The sequence below is a fragment of the Neoarius graeffei genome, chromosome 24 (genome assembly GCF_027579695.1).
Source record: "Neoarius graeffei isolate fNeoGra1 chromosome 24, fNeoGra1.pri, whole genome shotgun sequence".
NCBI classification, from domain to species: domain Eukaryota; kingdom Metazoa; phylum Chordata; class Actinopteri; order Siluriformes; family Ariidae; genus Neoarius; species Neoarius graeffei.
Genome location: NC_083592.1, coordinates 38,210,628 through 38,231,362, shown reverse-complemented (window position 1 = coordinate 38,231,362; position 20,735 = coordinate 38,210,628). Strand labels below are relative to the sequence as shown.

Sequence of the window (20,735 nt, the reverse complement as noted above, 5' to 3'; positions counted from 1 at the left end):
TAAAAAAGAGACCAGCTATCTGGACAAATTGTGCTATAGGAGTTGGAGGACCAATCTGGATGTTATGATCCCCAATACCACAAATAAATAAATAAATAAATAAATACTTCACGCAGTACACACAACTCATCCAAAATGCACTACACTGTACACTTAACACTTGAGTAAATACAGCACAAACCTCCCAATTACTAATTAGCCCCCAAACTCCCTGGACTCAACCAACACCAAGGCTAGAGTAAATAAAAGAAAAAAAAGAAAAAGAAAAGAAACCCAAGACCCCTCTAGTCAGTGTCTCATAATTCAGTTAATATTCATTTCCACATACACATTACAGCCAACAGGCTAGAGGGAAACTAAACACTACAATACTCTTAAGACTTAGAGCAGTATTCCAAGTAAAACATAAAAGTAATAACAAATAATAATTGTGGTAGAGAAACAGCAACTCATAGCGAAACATCCACTATGTCAGTTGCACTTGTAGATATTTAACAGTTATTCCACGAAATCGAGTCGTACATGAGCTGATAGCCGATGAGGAAGGTAGCACCGAATTGGCTATAAACCATGTCTGACAAGATTGAGTGGAATAATTGTTTTATTATATCCACATTCACTGGATTTTGAGAAAGAGAGCATTTTTATTTTTTCAAAATTTCATAAATAGTTTTAAACTTTATACGAAACGTCCGACAAAATCATTTCCACTTAGAATGTAAACAAACCGGCAAAATGACAGTAGCAATTTGTGAAGAATGCTACAATAATAATTCTTGAAAAATAAAAAAGATATGTTCTTCCCACCTGGACGCCTCCCTGGGGAGGTGTTCCAGGCATGTCCCCCCGGGAGGAGGCCCCGGGGAAGACCCAGGACACGCTGGAGGGACTATGTCTCTCGGCTGGCCTGGGAACGCCTCGGTGTTCTTCCCGAGGAGCTGGCCGAGGTGTCTGGGGAAAGGGAAGTTTGGGCTTCCATGCTTAGACTGCTGCCTCCGCGACCCGGTCCCGGATAAGCGGAAGAAAACGAGACGAGACGAGACGATGTTCTTCCCATCAAATACTTTCATACCATATTTTGTTGCTTATTTTTTTTTTATTTTTTGGGGTTTTGTTTTCGAGTACAGTTTTTATTTCATCATTGGTTGGTTCACCAACATACTCTGCCATTTTCTTCTTCTTCTTCTTTTTTTTTTTTTTGCTGGTTCGCAAACCAACTTAAAGGTGCATTACTGCCACCAACTGGGCTGGAGTGTGGAATAGGAGATATGGGGGTGGTGGTGGTGGTGGTATTCTTTTACCTATTTCTGTTTCTTTTAAATACTTTATAACAAAGTGATCTATCTGAATTGATGCGCTCTGCCATTTTGTTTTTCTCTACTCACAGTATATGACCTGATAGCCTAGTAGTAGTGTAGCCAATTAGAGCGCGCGATTGCTCATATCCAGTGAATGTGGATAAAACAAAGATTGATAGCATGGCCCAAGGAAAAGCAAAAAACAGCTCAGAGCCTCGTGCAGCAATCAATTACCAGCGTTAGTCAGAAGATATGCTCAGAGAGGTCGTTTGCACCTTCTATGGAGCACTTGCATGTGATGTCACAGCCGATCCAGATTGTGACAGACGCCATCTTGTCGGTCAAACGCCATATTTCCGCCTTCTACTTCTACCTTTTCTTCTGGAAAACCATACTATATACAATTCTACTACAACGGCTGCGGCTACAAGCTCTCCCTACCTGTGCACATTTTTTGTTTTTTGTGTGTATTTTTGCGTGTTGTTCATCTGTACCGGACTTCAATATCTACTACAACCGTATGGACTTACTGGACATTGGTTTCCAGCAGAAAATGACGGTTTGTAGCGATTTCCATCGCATGCACAACATTCTGGACGAGAAAAAAAAAAAAAACATTCCAGATGAGATAGCGAGACCAGCGGGGTCTCCGTGGATTGTTATCGGAAGCAAAGCGAAGGAGGCGGCGCCGGGAGCGGAAGCAAAAGCGAGGCTGCAGAGCCGGCTTGTTGACTAAGCTCAGAAAACAGCCACTCAAACCTCCACTGCTAAGCCTCTACCTCTCCAACGCCAGATCCATGGTAAACAAAACGGACGATTTGGAATTACAGCTGGAATTACCTTATTCTATTCTATTCTGTAATCGGCTGGTCAGTGCAGTACTAGTACTTAAGTGACTTACCCATCCAATGAGGATTATTTTCTTGTTTACAAGATGCCACATCTGAGTCACTGACAAATCCTGAATTTCTGTAAAGATAACTGTCCAGAGATTTATAAGCACGCAGTGCTTCACCACTGAACAGCGAGGGAAAGTTAATGAGGTAATTATACACGTCTGGGTATTCCGCTGGCAGTTCAATATCCATTGACACGGTCATGAAAACTCTGTCTGGTAAGCCATAAGGGTCACTAATCTGTAGATCGTTTATTTTAGACATATATCTAGTTATCTGTTCATTAGAAAAATGAGCCGTGTAGTCCGTCGGTTGAAATTGATCCATTCTGTACACGAGTGCAGCAGTATTCAGCTGTGTTTTTTACCGACAAGATGGCGTCTGTGTACTTTCCGGTCACGTGACTGCAAGATCTCTATAGAACAGCCATGTTACTTAGCCGAATGCACTGCTGCTGCCGCACTTTTTACCACCACTATTCAATAACCAGGCCCAGCACCAAGGGCACTGCTACATACCCACACCCACTTCACCTAACAGCAACAGGACGAAGCAGTGTCTGCACATATGCCTGTTCCTAGGATTCCAGCCAGCTCATTAAATGCTCTTTCCTGTCCCAATTAGTGACATACTTCCTCCCAAACAAAAAAGAAAGATAGAAAGAAAGAAGTTCACCAGGCTACATGTATATAAACCTCTCCTCTCCCGTCAAATCATCAAAACAAAGAAGAGTGCTGGTGCTGAGAGACTCTCGGCCAATGGCAGCAGAAGAGCTTTTAGAAGGTTTAAATGACTTAATAAAAAGACATTAATAAAAAAGAAATTTGGCCAACAAAATTGAATTAATCAGTGATTATTTTCCCCCCAGTGTGTGATCAGTCAAGTGACGAGATGATAATGAGACTTTGTCTGAGTAAATAGTACCTTTCCCACTGTAAACTTATAATTCTTTGACATTTGGCAGCAGTATATTTTCCACATTATTATATGAGTTTGTAAATATAGAGTCATCTTTCAAGAGAATTGGAATGAAATCTTTAAATGCGATTTTAACTTTCTGAGGCAACCAGAGTTTAAAATTCTGGAACTTCTGGATAAGATACAAACAAAAGAGAAACATAATTCCCTTCAGTGTTCAGTACTATATAGTGTTGAAAAAAAAAATTCCCCAAGTGTAACATCTAGTTTAAAGGTAGACCGCCTTTCAGATTTTTCAAGTTTAGGTCATAAAAAGAATTTTCCCTGACACCCAATTACTTTTGTTTAGTGGACCGAAAGCTACTGAATTTGAATCACAGACTTCCAATTTTATTAGTTTTTTTTTTAAATAGAACAATTAATGAATTTAGGGCCACATGGCCCTAAACTCTCGACTATTTTTTCCTGCTTCACCATGATCCAATTCAAGATACTACATCATGCATCACGTGGTAGGTTTTCCCCGTTCGCGCAAGGCATTATGGGATATAAATTTGAAACAGGAGAGAAAAATGGAGGACATGAGTGCGCGAATGAAACGTGGAAGACCGACTACAGTAACGGAAAGCGAGAAGAAAAAATGTTATGTTGTGAAGGAAAGGAAACGCAGGACCAAACTAACAAATATTGGTGGTCAGCGAGCACCTCGGTGTGATCAGCTGTTCGTTTAGCGACAGAATGATGTAACTGTCAGTGCACGGTCAAGGTAAGCCTGCACATGTGCACACGGACTTCCTCTGTCTGCTTGACTGCACGAAGCGAGCGATTTCATGCACATTATTTGCTCGGGAATCCCTTCAAATTAAATAACTTCCCAGCCATAGAATGGCTGATATTTTGTGAGATATTACAGAAATAAGCGTATATCACAATGACCAAATTTCAGAGGGAACTAAATTTCACCAATTTTATGAAATCGAAAGGCCGTCTAGCTTTAAAATATTCCGTATATTAGCTTATCTAAATCAGGACAAGGAATTTATTTATTTATTAACACTTTTGGGAATACATCTAATTACCTTTAGAATGAGTCTTACAAAGGACAAAATAACCTGAACATAATGTCCATATTATAATTTAACGACATAATAATGTTTAGTCAGTCACAAGAGAAACTGATCCAAACACATGGAGTTTCATGATGGCAAACTTCTTAATCATTTAAAATGGGTCATTCTGCAAAGACCACAGCAGAGTAAATGATGCCAGGGCTCTGGACAGCTGCTGGGCTGATAGGAGCATTTCTGAAGCATGACTCTTAATGTCACAGGAGTCCAAGGCATGTTGTTCTCATATAAACCGTGCTTTCACATCCAGACTGTCTTCATTTGAATGTGCCTTGTGTTTGTCTTATCAAAATGCCACGATGCAGCAGAAGAGGGCTTTGATCAGATGTGTCGCATACCTGTACAGCAACACAGAAGAGCTTGTGTGCTAACAGATATTGAACGTTGCCATGTCGGCACACACAGGCTCTGTTATATTCCAACCTGTTTTTTTTTTTTACACTTATAATACAAACAAAAAATGGTGAAAAATAAGTGCTGTCCAAAAAGACTTGCCAAGATATTAGACAGAATTGCAAAAGTGCGCTTGATAAACTTCACATTTCATCAACACAATTAATCACATTTTTAGTATTGCCACAGACGCATTTTCTGTATCACCTGATAACATCCTCCTCCAACTGGAGATATCCCAGGGCTGCACTGCGCACATGGCTTCAGTGATGCTGTGTGAACCCCAAGAGCCATTAATGCACAAACGTCTGATTTGTATCAGATCTGGAATGTTGAATGCTTGCAGCAACCACTGATTTTCCTTTCTTTCTTTTTTTAATCTTTAAATTGATGTGGTTTGTTGTGTCTCATGCTGTAAAACTTTGCTACACTCCATGTTTGCTTGATTAATATCGTGTCTGTAAGGGGTTATCTTTATTGGCCCAGTGTGCATATGCTGTTCTCCTTTTGCATACTCTATGACGAACCCTTAGACCTATTTAAATAATCTCATGTTTATCCCCTTCAGACATAATGTGTACAATTGTACACATGAAGTTCCAGAGCATTTTCCTTGTGTCCGAACGGGATAGTTTAGTGAAGTAGGAAAGGCACGTATTAGAACAGCTGGTATGTGTGTATGTATATAACCTAAATTAAAAAAAAAATTAAAATTGGCAGAACAAACACCAATCTGTGTTTTTTAAAGAAAGATAGATTGATTTTGGAGTTGCAAGAGGGATTCTGAAAACTCCTCCATCCTTCACTGCCTCAGTGATGTGAACTGAATGATCCCACAGTGCTGTTTAATTCCCAAAACTGATTGGTTTGAAAGTGTTGATTAATTTTCTGTCACACACACACACACACGCACACACGCACACACACACACAGCTTGGCCAGTCAGAGTTTAATATGAATGTACTAGTTTCTACAGTAACAGCTAATTCTTATGGACTTGCATGGTGGACAAATCACATCATCTAAACCTAAGAGATATAAACACATAATAAAAACATGCTGATATTTTAAATTATTCTATCCACATTCACTGGTTGTTACCAATCATGCACTCTGATTGTCTACTCTACTACTAGGATATCAGCTCATGTACCATGAGTAGAGAAAAACAAAATCGCAGAGAGTGTTACTGAACCAACCAAGGACGAAATAAAAACTCAACTCGAAACCCCCCCCCAAAAAAAAGCTACAAAAAACAGAATAAAAGTATTTGATGGTAAGAACGTATCTTTTTAAAATTATTTTTCAAGAATTATTACTATTATTATAGCATTTTCCACAAACTGCTACTGTCATTCTGACGGTTTGTTTACATTCTAAGCGGAAATGATTTTGTCAGACGTTTTGCATAAAGTTTTTATTTATCGAATTTGCAAAAAATAAAAATGCTGTTGCTCAAAATCTAGTGAACGTGGATAGAATAAAACAGTTATTCCACTCAATCTTGTCGTACATGGCTTATAGCCAACTCTGCACTAAGTGCCTCATCGGCTCTCAACTCATCTCATCTCATTATCTCTAGCCGCTTTATCCTGTTCTACAGGGTTGCAGGCAAGCTGGAGCCTATCCCAGTTGACTACGGGCGAAAGGCGGGGTACACCCTGGACAAGTCGCCAGGTCATCACAGGGCTGACACATAGACACAGACAACCATTCACACTCACATTCACACCTACGGTCAATAAATGCCGCTTTTCCACTACCAACGCGGCTGAGCCGTGCCGTGCTGAGTCGGGCTGAGTCGAGCTGAGTGGGGCTGTTGGAGTTGCATTTCGACTACAACCGCGCTGAACCGTGCTGGCTGGAAGTGGGTGGACACATTGGGTGGAGTTAGCGAAAGTGGGTGGACGTTACGTGATGTCGTTAGGCGGCGCAAACAGTGACATCAGTGATCTTTTAAGCGGTAGTCTCACAACCCGGATAGTAAACAATAAACATGGAGGACATGGAGTCGTTAGTGTTGCTGTTCTTGGTGCTGTGGCTTGTTGTCACCGACAACGCCAACAGATACTGGCAAGAGCGTATAGATGAGGCGAGGCGCATAAGGCTTCAGAAATTCTCGTAATTCTTTTTCTTCTGGGTTTACGGTGTTTACAGATCCCAGCGTGCTCGTGGGGCGTGTGTGGGCATGTGAGGACACTCCTCCTCACCAATCAGTGCACAGGGGAGTGTCTGCTCACGCCCCTAGCCCCACTCGGCTCGCTTTGGCTCGCTTCAGCCCTACTCCAAAACCGTGCGAGTTTTGGGTGCTAAGCAGGGCTGAAGCGAGCTGAGTCGTGCTGTTCTTAGATAGTCGAAACGCGAGCCGTGTCGGGCTGAAGTGAGCTGAAGCGAGCTGAAAAAGGGTAGTGGAAAAGGGCCAATAGAGTCACCAGTTAACCTAACCTGCATGTCTTTGGGGGAAACTGGAGCACCCAGAGGAAACCCACGCGGACACGGGGAGAACATGCAAACTCCACACAGAATGGCCCTCGCCGGCCACGGGGCTCAAACCCAGGACCTTCTTGCTGTGAGGCGACAGCGCTAACCACTACACCACCGTGCCGCCTGGCTCTCAACTCATTTAATAATAATAATAAAATAAATAATAATAATAAGTTAAATGTATATAGCATCTTTCAAGAAACTCAAGGACGCTTTACAATAATAAACAAAGAAAGAAAAAATAAATAAATACAAAATAAAAAGTAAAAAGTCCACCAAGTAGGGGTCAGGATGTAATTCCCGCGGTGTAGCAACCACAGTCCCACCAAAAGGCGCACGAAAACAAGTACCACATCTCCAGCACCGCCGCCGCGACGCCATCAGCAACATTGCTCGAACACCACGCCATGGATCCACAAAGCGAGCAGAGAAGCTCCGCCATGCAGAGCGCTGGTGTGTCCCAAACTGCCTGCACAGCCGCCGCGACACCACCAAGCAACATCGCTTGGAACATCACGCCAAGTGTTAAAGCGCAGAGCACTGGACAACCATGATGTAAAATGAGCAATGAGCTCACTGCATTCCACAGCTGGGAGCACAGGCATCACCCACAGCGAACCAAGGCCTGGAGGGAACCGACACCCAAAAACTAGGTCAGGAGCTACACCACAACCGGTGGAGAAAACACTCAAACAAACATCAAACTACACAAACACACAGAAAAAAAATAGAAAAGAAATAAAATAAAACAAAAAAAATGTATGACTTGATTTCATGGAATACCTGTTAAATATGCTATCATTGATATATTGGAGCTTAGAAACCTTTATTTCACATGTATGGAAGGAGTCGCTAGTGTTAACACTTTGAAACATTCAAGGATGAAGCTGTTCTGTTAGGTTTTCCACCACAGGAAAGTCTTCACAGGAGAAAACTTTGCCTTTTGTAGTTTCTCCGTAACAAGCTATAGTTTTATATTATTAACTTCAAATGATTTTCACTGTTTTTTTTATGAGTGATAACTAACTTGTCCAACTGTAAGTAGCAACTAACTTGTACAGTAAGTGTAACTATAAACCAATAAAAAAGTATGACTTCATTCATTAATAAATAGATAAATAGTAATTATTGATAAATTTCTGTAGAATAAGAGGAATATAAGACTTCACATCACCCAATTTTCCATTATTTTCGTATAACCTCAACCTCACACCCTGTAGTGTTTTTTTTTTTTTTTACATAACAAAGTCATAACCTGCCAAATGTCAAAATGAAGGATCTGTTACAACTGCAGAATGCATTCAGTTACCACTTCCAACTGTGAGAAGTCATAACTGATGCTTCATTCTGTTGACAGCTTTCCTCTGTTAACAAAATAGTTACTGAAGTCATATGTAACAATATAATTATCTTATCATTAAGAAGGTTAAAAGTGTACTACTTGTAATACTCTGGACTTTAGCCCTTATGAGTTATTTCATCAGTGAGCTTTAACTTTCCAGACTTTAACAATAAGCCAAAGCTGTTGCACTAACTTTCGCAGACAAACTGCCTTGAGAAATTACACTGTCAGAAACAAGGGTACAGTACGAGTCCATTTCTGTCCCCCAAGGTACAATCTACACTAATATACCCCTTAGGGCTCATTATTGGTCATTACGGTAACTATGTGTACCTTTTTAGGGCCAAAAAGGTCCATATATGTTCCCAAACAGTATATAAAAGGTACAAATAAGTACCTTAGAGGGTCCTGTCCCAGTGACAAGCCATTGTACCCCTAAAGGTACAATAATGTCCTTTGTTTTCTGAGAGTGTACAATGATTGATCAGGCATCTGTCTGTTTCTCTATCATGGTCTCAGTGACAGCTGTCACTATGTTCTGATCTGTGGTAAACCTGATGGCATCTGCCATAGTGTGAATAAAATAAAATAAAATAAAATCAACATAGTATGTCACCTAGAAAGCAAACACACATCGCAGCCACTGAAAACCATGAGCCAAGTTGCAGGAACAAAGAACATAGTGTACAAATTGAACCCATTTTGAATAATAGGGGTTATATGACTAACATTTAGGTCTTATGAAAGTTCCTGTAAAGACAGAAATTATAGCTCCAAGTGTAATTGGCAGAGAAATAGAAAAATACAGAAAGCGAGCTCAGTAAAAAACATAAATATGAGAATAGCTAAGAGAATAGTTTGCCTTTGGAGGTGCTGAGGGAACAGAAATTTGGCCTGCAAACTTTAGCCTGCAAAAATCTGTGAAAAAAATCTGTTTTTTATTAGAGTCCAGCCAATACTGTGCAAGAGAGGAAATGGAAAATAAATCGTTATTTATTTCCACACCTAGAATTATGACAAGTTACAGTGATTACCTTTGTAGCTGTAAAAGCAATAAAATTACGTATAACCATAAAGAATCAGTCAATTCTGCAGTTCAGTAAAAATATGTGTATAATATACAGTGTTATAATGCAATAATATGTACAGTATGAAACTAGTAAATAGTGCTCGTTAGTTACCTTAGTGTCCATGAAAGAAATAGCATGCAGAGATCTCATCAAAATGATGGGGTTGTTCAAAACTGTTCTCTAATGGAAATGGAGAGCCAGACACAGAGTTTGTCCAATTCACTTGACTTATCGCTTCCCATTATCTCTCTTCCTAAAGGTCCTATAGAGGAAGTTCCATATCCATATAAATGGATTGTTCCTGTCCAGTCATTTCCTGTAGTTTGATACTTCCTTTCTAAAACACACCATCTCCACCCACACATACAGTAGAAACACAGACACAAAACATACTGTACACCTTATAAATGTTCAACTTCGGTGATTACCATTTCTTGCATTTGTCTACATGGTGTGCACATCCAGGACTCCTTTTTCTGATAAAACCTCGAGTGAGATTACAAACTGTCTCGGTCGAGACACTCCAGGGACATTGTAACATAGACAAAGCATCATCTGTTATTTGATAATTCATCCCGTACATTTTTCCTGTCGTCATGACAGTCATGATTCCACGAGTAAAAACAAACGAAAGGAACCATACACCAGTATGTTGGGCTGAAAGCTAAATTTTGTAAATAACTCAAATTATTTCTGACTCATTTCACTATAACAGAGATCCGATCGCACCTTCGCACCTTGTCTGTCTAATCCCAACCATTAATTTCAAGAATCTCGAAAGATTATCTGTTTATCAGTGAAGAAAATTTCAACACTGAAATCATGTGATAAACAATTCATGCTTACTGTCTCCTAGCAGAGGTCTTAGTCGTCAGGGGAGCCTTGTGTTTGGAGTGACTTCATTGTGTTTGTCCCATAATTACATTATAGACGCACAAAAGCGCCTTTAATGGCACCATCAAAAAGTAATGGCATGCAGCGCGCCGCTGTTCAGCACATCTGGTGTGTGTAAATTCAGCCTGCCAAAGAAAATAGTTTGGTTAGTTGAAAGTTTTCTTTTTTCCCCTCTCCCTCATTTTTGTCCTCCTTTAGGTCCATGTGAAGTTGTTAACGGGTCTCTCATTAGGAAGATCTATTTTAATGCAAGTGAAACAAGTGGGTTTGTTTTATGCCAATTTAAAAAAAAGACATAAAACATTTCAAGAGCTGGAGCTGTGTGCTCATTTCTATAAAATCTGCTCTGTGTGTGTGTGTGTGTGTGTGTGTGTGTGTGTGTGTGTGTGTGTGTGTGTGTGTGTGTGTGTGTGTGTGTGTTATGGCTCTTTCTGTTCTTATTACAACTACATTGTATTTGTTTCTGATATGGCGGCTGACTTGTGGTATTTGCTATATATGTGTATCACTTTATTGGCTCTTTTAACCCTCATCCTACCATGCTATTTTACACCTTAATCTTACCATGTGGGGTCCGTTTGGACCCCAATACTTTTCTTTAAAATTAAAGCTTATAAAGACAAAATCACCAGATAAGTTTTGTTCAGAACATCTTGTATTAATAACAGCAATACACTAAAGGGCCCAAGGCATAAAGAACACACTTAACCTTCATCCTACCAGCCAATTTTACATACACAAACTACCAGGCGGGGTCCATATGGACCCCAGGAGGGAATACCTTGAAATCAATGCAGTAAGAACCAATTCAATGCAGCAAACAGACATAACTTTATTGAAGAACAAAATCCACTATGGCTGAATATCAATGATGTATTATAAATGCAATAACATTGCAATAATATTGCAATAACTAGCATACATGTAGCAAATTATAGCGCCACAAAAAAAATTGGCATTATATACATGATTTTTGCAGCTCATGCAGCTGTAAAACATTCTGGATTACAACTTAGGTCTTTTCTTACAGAATTTAAAACAAAAAAGTAATTGTAAAATAATTTAGGGCTTTTGTTTTGCAGCCTGCGCTTATTGCAGCAGTGGGGTCCACACGGACCCCAAGAAGGAATGCCTTGGTAGTTTCATTATGGAACATAAAAGAAATAAAAGAAGTTAACTTTCAGTGTGCTATTCAATTATAAAATGAAAGACAGATAAACTTTACTCTGGGGTCCGGTTGGACCCCAGTAACAAATGAATTATACCTTCACAATGCAAAAAGCTGATCTTCCGGTGCTTTAGTGTTTTAATTAAGACATAAATTCCGACAAATTCATAAAACGGTGAGGCAGTATGTCACATATTTTTAAAATGGCAAACAAACATATAAGTGCGGGGTCCAGATGGACCCCACTTGGTAGGATGAAGGTTAAAAGCTCTGTGCTTGAATTGGTCACTTTGGATAAAAAATGGCAAATAATAAAGGCAAAAAATTTGCAATAGTTGTAAATGTAGATCGAACGTAAAACAAATAAGAGAAATGAACAAAGTTGGAGTCAGGTGAGACAGGTGCTGGCTTTAGTCTGTCTGGCTGTGTTGAAAGAAATGACAACAGCTGTCGTCATTTTTGATAAGTGTAGCTTTAGGGTTCACTGTTTGACTGACTCGGGAGGATAGTGTTCCCTTCATACCCCAGTGTGACCTGGAGAAGGCACCGGCACTCTCAGATCTGACCATCCGTAACTGACATTGAGTGCATTGTGTTTTTGGGTGGAGAGCTCAGTGCACACTGGCCTAAAGGTACATTCCTGACTCCAGAGCAGTATTTGAAACACAAACCCCCCTTTGTACCTAGTGGACTCACTGAATCTGTAAACTTTAACATCCACAGGTTCTTTTTTCTCTCTCCATGTTTTCAAGTGTGAACTTGCACAATATTATTTTACACAAGAGAAGGCATACCATCATTTTCCATTTGCATGCATGGCTACAGTTCATATCGTGCTATAGAGACGACTGGCTTAAAAGCTGCATCCAATTGTCCTTTTATCTATTCCATAGATATTCCAAGTGGAGAACTGTGCCAAGAAGGATCAGTTTCAACCCTTTAATCATCCTTCCTGCATGAACACATTTTTCCAGTTGGACCTTTCATATCAAAAAATTGAAATAACCTGGAAAGACCAGAATCTCCTGCAGCCAAGGGTAAATTTTTCTTTTTGAACCTTTCAAAAGGTTTCTAAGACTTCTTTGATTTAAATTGATTAAAGCTGTGAGATCGGGACAGATTATCAAATGAACAAAATTGTTGTGCTGGAGACTGACATCACATCAACTGTTACTGACTAACAAAAAAAAATGCCCCAAATGTAGATGGATTAAAATATATTTATTTATTATAATTTATAATATGTAGTATTTTTAATAAACTTGTATTTGGAATATTTAGTATAGTTTATCAAATCTACTATAGGAAGGGCGGCATGGTGGTGTAGTGATTAGCACTGTCACCTCACAGCAAGAAGGTTCTGGGTTCGAGCTCAGCAGCCGATGAGGACCTTTCTGTGTGGAGTTTGCATGTTCTCCCCGTGTCCGCGTGGGTTTCCTCCGGGTGCTCCGGTTTCCCCCACAGTCCAAAGACATGCAGGTTAGGTTAAGTGGTGACTCTAAATTGACCGTAGGTGTGAATGTGAGTGTGAATGGTTGTCTGTGTCTATGTGTCAGCCCTGTGATGACCTGGCGACTTGTCCAGGGTGTACCCCGCCTTTCGCCCGTAGTCAGCTGGGATCGGCTCCAACTTGCCTGCGACCCTGGACAAGCTAAGCAGTTACGGATAATGGATGGAAATCTACTATAGGCTGAAATGTACAAACATTTAAAAAGTCAAAAGTAGGAACATAGAAATACAGTAATAACCTAATAATAAGAAATAACACAGTGTAAAGAAAGTCTCGTATGACCTGCCCAAGTACTGAAATCTGTATTAGGATAATTACATTGCTCCACACTATCAAAAAGTAGAAAAAAGTATTTGTATGATAAATATCATTAATTTTATTCTAATCTCTTAAAGTGGGGGAAATGCTTTAGGTATTCTGGCTCATCCTTATAAACTCATCAAATAAAGAATAGTTTCGAGGCATCTTATGTACTTGGATGATTGATATGAGAAATCAGTGGACAAGAAATGGAAGTGCAAAAATTTTAAACCTTTACATAAATGTGCCAGATTATCAGATGCGGACAGGAAAATTTGCTTTGCCACAAAGAAATGTTAAACGGTCGTCCATGTCTCCTGTGAATATCCATCCATTATCTGTAGCTGCTTATCCTGTCCTACAGGGTTGCAGGCAAGCTGGAGCCTATCCCAGCTGACTATTGGTGAGAGGTGGGGTACACCCTGGTACACCAGGTCATCGCAGGGCTGACACATAGAGACAAACAACCATTCACACTCACATTCACACTCACGGTCAATTTAGAGCCACCAGTTAAGGCCAATTTAGGCTGACAACCCAGTCCTCGCAGATGGCGTCGCAGATGGCGTCTGCGAAGCCCCCCCCTTCGCAGACGCTCTGCGCGCACCTCCCAAAAATTGTGACCACCGCAGACAGCCTCGCAGACAGCGTCGCAGACAAGAGGGCTCTGATTGGTCCACTCTACATCCGCTGTACACGCACTTCCGCTTCCCTACTTTCCCAGTTTGGTTTGTTTTCACGACCGCCATTTTTAAAAACATGAGCGAAGATGGAGCAGCACGAAGAGCGGTTGATCGAGGAAGTGAGGAAGTACGTACATCTATACGACTCCAGTTCTAGTCATTATAAGTAACCGGAGGATAAACACTCTACTAACCACACCCACCAACTACTCCTAGCGATTTTGCGACTTCGCGCCCCCTTGCGTTGTGGCGGTGAATAACATCGCGCACGCCTATTACTCCCCGCTCAACGATAAATTACAACTGTCTGCGAAAAGCTATCTGCAAAAGCCTTGTTGCAAGAGCATGCAGAGGCCCTTAGTCTAACCTGCATGTCTTTGGACTGTGGGGAAAACCAGAGCACCCGGAGGAAACCCACGCGGACACGGGGAGAACATGCAAACTCCACATTCTTCTAACATTGCTAACCAGTACACCACTGTGCCACCCTATATATATATATATATTCTATATATTCATATATATATATATATATATATATATATATATATCTCATCTCATTATCTCTAGCCGCTTTATCCTTCTACAGGGTCGCAGGCAAGCTGGAGCCTATCCCAGCTGACTACGGGCGAAAGACGGGGTACACCCTGGACAAGTCGCCAGGTCATCACAGGGCTGACACATAGACACAGACAACCATTCACATTCACACCTACGGTCAATTTAGAGTCACCAGTTAACCTAACCTGCATGTCTTTGGACTGTGGGGGAAACCGGAGCACCCGGAGGAAACCCACGCGGACACGGGGAGAACATGCAAACTCCACACAGAAGGGCCCTCACCGGCCCCGGGGCTCGAACCCAGGACCTTCTTGCTGTGAGGCGACAGCGCTAACCACTACACCACCGTGCCGCCCCATATATATATATATATATATATATATATATATATATATATATATATATAATTTTATAGCTTATATACAATCCATCCATTATCTGTACCCGTTTTATCCTGTTCTACAGGGTTGCAGGCAAGCTGGAGCCTATCCCAGCTGACTATGGGCAAGAGGCGGGGTACACCCTGGACAAGTCGCCAGGTCATCGCAGGGCTGACACATAGAGACAAACAACCATTCACACTCAATTTAGAGCCACCAGTTAACCTAACCTGCATGTCTTTGGACTGTGGGGGAAACCGGAGCACCCGGAGGAAACCCACGCAGACATGGGGAGAACATGCAAACTCCACACAGAAAGGCCCTCGCCGGCAGCTGGGCTCAAACCCAGGACCTTCTTGCTGTGAGGCAACAGTGCTAACCGCTCACCACTGTGCCGCCCTCCTGTGAATACATCTACATTTTTCTTTCTGATCTGATATAATTAGACATCTTGAGGATTTCAGAAAAAAACAAAATTTATGTCCTAACACTATGGACAGAAGCTGCAGAAGCTGACCCAGGTTCACTCTGTGTCTCGTAAAAGCAATGTCTAATTTCATGGATCATTAGTCAAATAAAACATGAGTGTTTATTGACAGAGCACTATCCACTTCTAGCCTACTAATCGCTAGAGTTTGGTTTATAAATTAAAAAAAAAAAAGGCGGTCAGGATGATTTATAATCTGTGTACATTTTTGTGTCAGAGTAACAACCTCACTCTTCGCCACGCCTTTTCTGTCTCCTCTTTATCTGCCGAAGACCCCGCCCCTTACATCCGCCCACGATGATGTCATAATGACGACACCTCATGCCCTGGCCAATAGGAACACCCTAAACTTCCGTAAGCCTCCAAGTGGATAAAGACGAGCGGCCGTGGAGGAGCAACTGATACTCGAGTCCAACGCGCTGCACTTTTGTTGTTTGTTTTTGCACCGTTGTGGTGTTTATTTTCCGCACGCGCACTTAATGAAGGATGAGAACCCCACTTCCGTGAAGGTTTTTTTTTTTTTTCTCCCGTCTCCAGTAATAAAGAACGCGGTAACTTTTAGACGAGCTCACTTTGGGGTTGAGAAGAGAAGAGAGAAGAGAAGAGAAGAGAAGAGAAGTGCTGAGCGCCTTGGTGAAGCTCACTGGGTGACATGGACCAAGGAACTGTTGAATAGTATCTGTTTATAACCCACTTGTACTGATCTGAGTGGGAGTGGGAGTGGGATCACTTCTCCAGGACAAGTTCGAGACTCCAAGAAGAGAAGAGAAGAGAAGAGAAGAGAAGAGAAGAGCTGCTTCTCACGACATGGTTTGAAAACACCCAGGAGCAGCCAGTCTGAGCCCCTGACATGGACGCATGATTGCCCAGCTCTCGCCTTGACGCCAATGGCGAGGCTCGTGCGGTCCGCCCGGGGCGCCAGCTCGTACCCGTGGCCGCTCGCCTGCGCGCTCTTGTTTCTCGGCACTTGTGTGTGCGCGAGCCCGTCTTCGAGTCGCGCCCGGGGACGTCTCGTGTGCTGGCAGGCCATCATGAACTGCCAGGCAGAGCCTGATTGCCACTATGCGTACGGACAGTATGTGCGCGCGTGCGATCCGGTCCTGAGCGGCCAGCGGCGCCGGTGCCCGAGTCACTGCATCGCATCCCTTGTGCAACTCAACCAGACCAAGAGCGGCCCCGCGCTGGAGGACTGCAGCTGCGCGGAAGACCAGTTGTGTCGCGAAACCAAGCGCGCCATCGAGCCGTGTCTGCCCAGGACCAGCAGTATGGGCTGCACGGAGGCGCGGCGGCAGTGCGAGCGTGACAGACCGTGCCGCGACGCCATGGGTGACTACCTGCTGCACTGCACTAAGCTGTTCAGCGGCGCCACGTGCACGAGCGCGTGCCGCGACGTCATCGCGCGTATGCGCCGCATGCCCAAGGCGCAGCTGCTCGACACGTGCGTTTGCGACGGTGCTGAACGCACCATTTGCGAATACGTCAAAATGAGTATGGACACGCTGTGCTTCGGCATGCCATCCGTAGTCGATGACGTAGGATCCGGGACCTTTCCCGACGATGATGATGAAGATGATGAAGATCCTAATGGTATCGAGGACAGCTCCAGGAGCGCAGGAACGTGCGTGCGGTCCGTGCGCGCGCTTACCCTGCTTGCACCGGTCTCGGTATTGTTCCGTTTTTGACGGAGAGAGAAACAAACCGATGCCAGTTGAATGCATTAGACATCTTGCTTCCACCTGATCTTCAGCCATTTAAAGTTCTTTTCTAAAGAGTACCAAATGAACCTTTGCGTCACTTCCAAGTCCTTTTACGGCATTGCATTCATTCACCTTTGATTATCTATGCAAATGCACTGTTCGTTAACTGAAATGGACATCAGGAACCATAGCACAGTTTCGATATTTATTTCTGAGCAAGATCTCTACCTGGATGTGATAGGACAAATCCCCAAATAAAGCTCAGTCTGACACTACTGCCTTAAACCCAGACTGACCACACAGACATGCTACTCTGATACTGTCCATTTGACAGAGGCCATGTATACCACAAAATAATATTTTGTTACCTAGAGATTTAACGATGCAAAGATAGCTTTGCACTGCCATTATAAAACTACACAGCAAAATCTCTCTCTAATGTTAAATCGATTCAGAACACTTGGACTCTTCTTCCTGACGCTGCAGGTGCTGATTCAGTATTGTAGGTTGGTGTGTGAGTTAAACGTCAGGGATTTTGCTGTGTATCTATGTAAGCTATTTTCTATAAAGTTATGATTGACTGCGAGACATTTCTATGAGGAATGTGTTTTGGAAAGTATTCTGCATGCTGGAATAAACGAAAAGAAGTTCGGGGGCTCGAGCGTTTGCTCAAACGGACTGAACGCAAGCATTTTCACAGACTAGATTTGCATCACAGGATAGAAAGCAATATTTTGTATCATAAGATGTCTATGAAAACGAAGTGTGATTACAGCTTTAAAGGGAAGTCGGTCATTTTGTTGTACTGGACTTCCTTTTAAAATACTGTACAGTGTAAATAGATTTTCAGAGAAATTTTTAATGTGCTATCTAAGATGAATTATGGACTGTAGAAAATGTCTAAATCCACTGTATGACTGCCTCGGTGATGTACTTTTTATAGAAGGCATAAAAAGAAAAGTACAAAAACTAAAAACGAGTCTGTGTAATCTGTTTTGCGTTTTTATAGTCTCATGAAATGTGGTTCGATGTCTTTTACTTGGAGGAATGTGATCGCTTTTGTCTTCGACAAACTACCTTGAAGCCACAAACTTAGCAGTGTGTTTGAGGAACAGATTAAGCATTTTACACCACACACCCACACACACGAGAAGCATCGATACCCTTGACTTGTGAACACAAGTGTTTGTTTGCTTACAATCTAAACTCTGACTTTTGGATATAGTTAGAACATAAGCCTGAAAGTGAATGGCTTTTCCCTGGGGCACGCATGCGGCGACCAGACCGGTGTTTGTTTACTTTCCAATCACTCTGTTTGCTTAACAGCCTCCGTCGGCATGCTGTGGCTGTGAACAAAGTTAACCTCTGCCTATCAGAAAGCCAGACAGTAGCATTGCATCATGATATGCAACACAACTTGTTGCAATTTGTATATTTTGTCTGTATACCGTTCAAAAGTTTGGGGTCACCCAGACAATTTTGTGTTTTCCATGAAAAGTCACACTTTTATTTCCCACCATAAGTTGTAAAATGAATAGAAAATATAGTCAAGACATTTTTCTGGCCATTTTGAGCATTTAATCGACCCCACAAATGTGATGCTCCAGAAACTCAATCTGCTCAAAGGAAGGTCAGTTTTATAGCTTCTCTAAAGAGCTAAACTGTTTTCAGCTGTGCTAACATGATTGTACAAGGGTTTTCTAATCATCCATTAGCCTTCTGAGGCAATGAGCAAACACATTGTACCATTAGAACACTGGAGTGATAGTTGCTGGAAATGGGCCTCTATACACCTATGGAGATATTGCACCAAAAACCAGACATTTGCAGCTAGAATAGTCATTTACCACATTAGCAATGTAGAGAGTGGATTTCTGATTAGTTTAAAGTGATCTTCATTGAAAAGAACAGTGCTTTTCTTTCAAAACTAAGGAAATTTCAAAGTGACCCCAAACTTTTGAACGGTAGTGTATATAGTCTACTCAACCCACTTTATTAGACTTTCAGGACTACGCCTCGGCTGCTCCGTGACTAATGGGGAGGTTGGAAAGTTAGCTTGACTTTTTAAGGTCAGGAGTCCTTGCTGGGAAAAGCTGTTGATGTGGTTCACCAAGCTCAGCTCATCATATGATGTCGGCTAATGATGCTTATTTGCCAACTCGTTATCTAGCCGTAAAGACGATGAATTAACTAAGAGTTGCCCAAATCTTATAAGGAAACAGAAAAAAGTTGCATAGCAGCCGGTTTTTAAACGACTTGATTAGATATATTGTTAAAGTAGAACAATCACGGTCAATAAAACTAAAAGTACTGTGCAATGATGAAAATTTACATTTAGTTTTAGGCTTATTGCATGGTACAAACTTTAAGAACTGCAATTACAGTTTAAAACTTGATGACACGTTTTCTTTTTTTGCATAGTGTAAAGCTCTGATGAAACGTGGAAAGTTTCATCTTGTGGTTTGTTGGTTGTTTACTTAGTCACAGTGTCAAACAGGAAGAGCATTTCTAGCCTCTGTATGCTTCACCTTGTTAAAAACACTGGCCTGCTCATTCTCTCTCTCATCGCTACGCTCTTCAAAAAGGGCGATTGCTGCAAAATGTTTTATTAGAGAAGAGACAAGAGACCTTGAGCATGCTCAATGGGGAAGAAGTCGAGTGGCACTTTTGTCATGGTAATCTTAAGCACATAATAGCCGCGTTTGCACAAAACCCAGGCACTTCATTCCTCTGAGGCTTGCTGACACCTCTTCAGAGCTGAGCCACGGGGTAGCATGTGGGAAAGATCCGCTCACCCCTCACTCCATCCACACACTCCATGTGGGCTCTCGCGCTCAGTTATGAACCCTTGTGAAAAAAGGGGGCCCAGCATGCTACATATGAAATAATGAGATCGGGCCTCGGATGGGCGATGGGCCGGAACAACTGGAAGCGAGCAGCTAAGCAAGAGTGGGGTGATGAATACCAAGATGGATTTTTTGTACTATAGTTTTCATTATAGCTCAAGAGTGGCCAAGAACGATGGATGGAAAGGGGGTATGAGGCAACACTCGAAAGTGCCTCATCACTGAGTTATAATTCCAGCCTGTGAGGTACTGGATAATCTTACCATTCCTTGATGTACTCTGGCAGAGTAAGAGTTAGGCTGTGATTAAATGCAACTTGTCTTTATAACTGCATTTCGTTGGATGTGAAACGTAAAGCCGGTTCCTAAATCAACACATTGTAAAGATTAATAAATATAGCACTTTGCGAAGAGCCAATAATCTGAACAGACTGCTAGAATTTTTTATATTATATAATTCAGCCAAACCTAATAAACCAACTTTACTCATCTGATATCTGATGAATTGTGTTTTTGCAATGAAAGTGACTGACTCGGTAGTCTCGGTGTACATTTTGCTTTAAGTATCTGAAGTAGATGAGGGGAAGCCATGGCCTAATGATTAGAGAAGCAGCTTTGGGACCCAAAGGTTGCTGGTTTGATTCCCTGGAGCAGCTGAAGTGCCCTTGAGTAAAGCACCTAG

General features: G+C 41.8%; 1 protein-coding gene across 1 annotated transcript; it reads left to right on the top strand.

Annotated features, from left to right (window-relative positions):
* Window positions 1-15,889: 15,889 nt before the first annotated feature.
* On the top strand, window positions 15,890-18,184 carry gas1a (growth arrest-specific 1a). The gene has a single exon (XM_060908034.1). The coding sequence runs from the start codon at window positions 16,399-16,401 to the stop codon at window positions 17,191-17,193; it is 795 nt and encodes a 264-aa protein (XP_060764017.1). The 5' UTR covers window positions 15,890-16,398; the 3' UTR covers window positions 17,194-18,184.
* Window positions 18,185-20,735: the final 2,551 nt, after the last annotated feature.